Genomic DNA, 5,550 nt, shown 5'->3' with positions numbered 1-5,550 from the left:
TGGACATTCCACCTGTTATCCAAGTGCAAGGAACTGAAGTATAAATTCTGTGCCTTGTCAGCTCGGCTGCTAAAGTCTAAATGGGTAATTCATAGTCTTTACTATCCGTAAGAATTAATTATCCCCCCTCCCGGGTATCGCCCCCCTCGACACCTGTTCGGGGACCCCACGGTCAGGACGAAAAACCTCACTCACTTTGGCCCTGCCCTCCTTAGAGCGCAAAGACGGGTCGCGTTCGCGTGCTACGCAGCGTTTTGAGACTCTCGTGGCTTGCGCCCGTTTTGTGGGCTTTTGGTACCTAGCTGCCCGAAGGCGGACTTCGCCCCGGGCTGTTTGCGGACGCTGCACGGCCGCACCGGGCCGGGAAAGGAGTCGGAGAAGGTGCCCAGCCCCAAGCTCGGGGGTGAGCGCGGCCCTTCGTGAGGCAACTACTCGGCTATAAGTTCCTCAGCCGCACCCGCCGGGGCGGAGCTGGGGCTGGAGCTCGGGCTCGGCGCAACCATTGCCCGCGGAGCAGTGGGGGGGTGGAGGGGACCGACAAACACCACGGTCCTAACGCGAGCGCTGACGCCCATCCTGTGGGTTCGTTCTTCCTCTCGGAAGGCTCCCTTGTCCTGCCGTGCCACCGAAAAGCCCGGCCCTCTCCATCTCCTGCGCGTCCGTCTCCCCCCGCCTCTCGTGGTGCGGTCCAGACCGCGGGTCACGCGGCGGCGGGGGCGTGGTCTGCTCTGAGCTCAGGTGGTACCTCGTGCGGCCTCTTCTGGCGTCTTTTGCAGCGGCGTTCGCGGCAGGAGCGATGCTTTGTTGGAGTCGCTTAACCTTCGTCTTAATGAGCGTGACCGTCACCTGCTCGGTGGCGCAGCACGTGCCACCGGTGGGTGAGCTGGAGGCGAGGGCGCGGAGAGGGGCGCGCGGGAGCACGGGGAAGTGGGGTGCTCAGGTGCGGGGCCGGCGGGGTTTGAGGGGCACCTAGTCCCGGCGGCATCTTTACAGGGGTCGGTGTTTTCCTGAGAAAAGGTGTGGGTGCAGAGCGGGCTGGCGAATTTCACCCCGGGTTGGTTCGGTACAAGCTGGAACAAGGAAACTTTCTGGGGAAATCCTGATCTCTGCGGATTGGTGATTATGATTTGCATACCCTCACGTTGGATGGATTGCATCTGTTCTACCAGTACCAGCCTCGAGCATCCAGAACTGTAAGAGAAAAAGTTCCAGTTGATTTGTGTACATGATTAAGTGACGAATTTCCTGAGGACTTTGGCATCCTCTGCCTGGTGACGAGGTGCTGAAGGAAAAGTATTAGCTAGGGATTCTGAGGGCCCTGGGAAAGGGTGAGGCATCCCCAGTCAGGGCAATGGGAGCAGCCCAGGCCAACCTAGATGTGGATGCCTGGCCTTTATCTCCGAGTCACGTGAACACTGGGCCTGTGGCTATTTTCCCTTGAGGGAAGTAGCAGGAACACAGACTTGATAACTACAAGAGACAATGAGGGACCAGTTTCACTCTTACTTTGCAAGGGAGGAAGTTGATTTCGAGTGAGAAAATGTCTAGAAGCATGACTGAACTCAGGCCTCTGGACACCCTGTCTGGTGGTCTTGCATAATTCTCTTCTTTAAAAGCAATAAGACTGCATTGTTCTTATCAACAGATCAGATAAATGGGAACTTGGGTACATGTGACCTAAGACTAGGTGAGGATGTTTTTGAATAGTTTAGGTAGAACATTGACTTGGGAGCAAGATGTGCATTCTCCTCTTTTATTCTTTTATTTCTCTATGGAGAAAAGCTTTAAGAGTAAGATCATGGTGAGATATTACTCAGCCATTCAAAATTGATACGAGATAAAGCAAGTAAAAGTGGAATACAAAATAGTATACACAGCGATTTCAGTAACAGAAAAATACACAGTATATACATGTGGGTGAGGATTGGAAGGGTATAAGGAAAAATAAAATTAGTCTGCTCTAGTGTGGGTAGGAAATTAATTTGCTTTAAAGTGGTTGGGATTATGGGAATTTTTAAAGAATTTTATACTTTGATACTGTCAATGCTTTCAGCCAAAGACCCCAGGAAACACACCTGTAGTTGAAGAAATTGGGTTTATTATTTTGGAGTGAGTGAGAATGCATGCCATGGGCAACTGTGGGTCCTCTCAGTAAAAGGGCATTAGGAAAAACCTGTTTTATAATTTGGACTTTGTGTGTTTCAGGGGCAGGTCTAAGGAATCGGGGGTTTGCTGTAGATTGGTTGCTTTTAGAAAGTGAGGCAACACTATGGGTAAAGAAGAAACAGTTATTTGTTTAGCAAGAGAAAGAGGTGTTTGGTGTTTTGCGTGTTACACGTACCTTTGTTTTTGTCTGTGCTTAGAGTCATGAAGTGGCCTTGCTTTGTCTCATTTGATCATGTCTCAGATTAACCTTCACTGAGGTGGGTATTCTGTGAGTTGTGTCTAACAAGAGAACAGAAACGGCCTGGCTTTTGAGTGTCAGATCAGCAAGTGATAATACTGAGAGGTCTAGTTGTGGACCTCAGAACAGTTTCATATATCAGTGTCTGCCTTTTATTTTTGTTCTCAGTACTTTATTTTTTCAAGCAAAAGTACTTTAAAAGGTATTTGTAGAACAGGAAAAATCAACAGCCCCTCCATGAATTTAATAGTTCTTATCTGGAATAGTGGTTGTCAAATTCTAGTCTGGCCTCTGGTGTCAGTTTGGGAAGCTGCTTCCACAAGTCTTTAATGAAATGAGAAAAATGAGGCCTTGAAATTATTAATTTAGAATGTTAGCTTTTATTCTGATTATGACCTTCCAATTTTTGTTGTTAAAATGTTCTTTTATGTGTGTGAGTTGTTTTGTTTGTTTTAACATCTTCACTTTGGAGAACAAAAACTGGGACTCCTCTGTGCTGGGCTCCTCAGTTTTTTAACTGATCTGGAAAGCCTGGGGGCCACTGGCTGACAGGATTTTGGGAACTTCACAGAAGTTCAGTGACCTCATCCTTTGATAAGAATAAGCATTTTTTTTCATTTTGAATTGTTCAGTGATAAACTGTAGCCACACATAGTAACAAAATATATTTCAAAACTACTTTTGATAAATATGATAGTGGGAACTGGCATTAAATTACAAACAAAAATCATTGGATTTGGAATGTCTGTGGATTTTGTTCTGTTTTGTTTTTGAGGCACTTCAGACTATGGCATATTTTAAGGTCTTCTTCAGTTATTTGATTCTATTAAGAGATGGTGGTGACAAGCTATCCCACTTCTGGGTATTTATCCAAAGAGAATGAAAACACTAATTTGAAAAGGTATCTGCACCCCCATGTTCATTGCAGCATTATTTACAAGAGCCAAGATGTGGAAACAACCTAAGTGCCCATTAATGGATGAATGGATAAAGAAGATGTGATTCTCACTCTCACACACACACACACACCACACACAATGGAATACTAGTCAGCCATAAAAAAAAGATGAAATCTCGCCATATGTAACAACATGTATGGATATTGAAAGTATTATGCTGGGTGAAATAAATCAGACGGAGAAAGATACCATATCTGTCTAATAAACGAACAAACCAAACAAAAACAAACATGTAGATACAGAGAACAGCAGTGTAGTGGTTATCAGAGGGAAAGGGGCAGAGGGAGGGTGAAATGAGTAAAGGGGATCAATTATATCATGATGGATGGAAACTAAAATTTTGGTGGTAAGCACACTGTAGTGTAGACAGAAGTAGAAATATAATGTATACTGGAAACTTATGTTATAAACCAATATTATGTCAATAAAAAATAAATTTAAAAAATATTTTAAAAAGAGAGATGGTGGTGACAGAAGTGGTGCAAGAAAATCTGGAGAGGGAGAAGGAGATGGAGATGACATCATCCAGGGCTCTGTAGACCTTGATAAGGATTTGGGGATTCATCCTAAAAACAACGGGAAGCTGTTGACTGGTTTTAAACAAGATGTGATAAATATCTCACTTTCAAAATAACAGTTTGGATTGGAAGGGAGCAAGGGTGGATATGAGGAGACTAGTCCAGGGGTGACTTACAGGAGGGTTATGCTAGTGGAAAAGGAAAGAAATGGGTGGTTCCAGAGAAGATTGAGAGGTAGAATGAGAAGAAGGAGGGGTTGGATGGGGATGAGGGACTGGCACCTTTCTGAAGTGCTCAGCTGGGAGAATAGTGGCATCACTACAGGAATATGAGGAGGGAAGAATGAAGATCATTTTTCACTCTGGTTATGTCGAATTTCAGATGGCACCAAGACATCCAGCAGACCTTTGGGACTGGAGCTCAGAAGAGGATATTGGAAGTTGTAGGCATATTATTTGAAGCCCACTGGAGTGAACAGTGACGAGATAGAAGAGAAGAAGAGGCTTAGTCAAAGGCTCAGGGGACATGCATGTGTCAGGTCAGGAAGAACTGGCAAAATTAAAGCAGCAGCCAGAACTCGAGAGCGAGTGTTAGGGACGCTCAGGGGAGAGAGGGACAGGTCACCTGTGTTGAATGCCATTGAGATGTCTCGTATCTGTTGTGCTTGGCACCTAGAGGTCATTGGTCACCTTGGCCAGAGCATGTTGGGAGCAGAAAATAGATTGTAGTAGCCTGTGGAGTCATCAGAAGGAAAGGAATCAGAGTAGGCGAGATGGCTGTTCTCAGTAATAAATCTAAGCAGATCCCTAAAATGTGTGAAAATTAAACACACTGGCTCAGTAGTGAATTACTGAATCGAACTTATTTTTATGCATCAGCTTTTCAAGTGAGTAATAACCTTGTTGACATTAGCCACTGAATCAGGTTTTAGCAATGATTTTTACAACGTTTTCCCAAATCACTTAAACCCCATCTGGCCTGGCCAGTTTTACTGTACTGCATTTGCTTTCTACCCAGTACTTTAAAGGAAGGAATACACAGATACCATATGTTTGCTTAGTCAACAAATACTGCACGCCTACTCTGAGCCCGACTGTTACAGATGCTGGGAACAGGTCAGTGAACAAGATAGAGAGGTTTTTGCCCTTATGGAGAGTTTGTTCACATTCCTTTTACCTAAATATTCTCAATTTAATAGGGTACCATTCCATCAAAGGTCAGAAAACAAGTGAAAAACTTTGCATGCTCATTTGAATTTGTTATATATGCAAGAAAACATGCCTTTTCTTATTCAAATGTGTCTTGAATATGTGTCTGCTCTGTCTTACATAGAGGACACTTTAAGTAACAAAACTTATTTAGAAAATAGTTGTCGGTGAATTAAAGAATTGAATTGAAATTGTCTTGCTGGACTTCCCTGGTTGGCGCAGTGATTAAGAATCCACCTGCCGGGCTTCCTTGGTGGCGCAGTGGTTGAGAGTCCGCCTGCCGATGCAGGGGGCACGGGTTTGTGCCCCAGTCCGGGAAGATCCCACATGCTGCGGAGCGGCTGGGCCCGTGAACCATGGCCGCTGACCCTGTGCGTCCAGAGCCTGTGCTCCGCAACGGGAGAGGCCACAACAGTGAGAGGCCCACGTACCACAAAAAAAAAAAAAAAAAAAAAAAAAAA

At 45.1% G+C, this 5,550-nt stretch overlaps 1 protein-coding gene across 1 annotated transcript in view; it reads left to right on the top strand.

The window, feature by feature from the left end:
- The first annotated feature begins 720 nt into the window (after positions 1-720).
- Positions 721-5,550, top strand: part of ASAH1 (N-acylsphingosine amidohydrolase 1) — a 47,075-nt gene continuing 42,245 nt past the window's right edge. Inside the window, exon 1 of the mRNA XM_007468488.1 lies at positions 721-874. Coding sequence (XP_007468550.1) covers positions 797-874 — 78 coding nt within the window. The 5' untranslated portion in view covers positions 721-796. The remainder of the gene's footprint in view (positions 875-5,550) is intronic.

The sequence above is a fragment of the Lipotes vexillifer genome, unplaced genomic scaffold, assembly GCF_000442215.2.
Source record: "Lipotes vexillifer unplaced genomic scaffold, Lipotes_vexillifer_v1.1 scaffold1053, whole genome shotgun sequence".
Lineage (NCBI taxonomy): Eukaryota > Metazoa > Chordata > Mammalia > Artiodactyla > Lipotidae > Lipotes > Lipotes vexillifer.
Note: the sequence above shows the minus strand (reverse complement) of the source record. Positions and strands in the feature narration are given on the sequence as shown.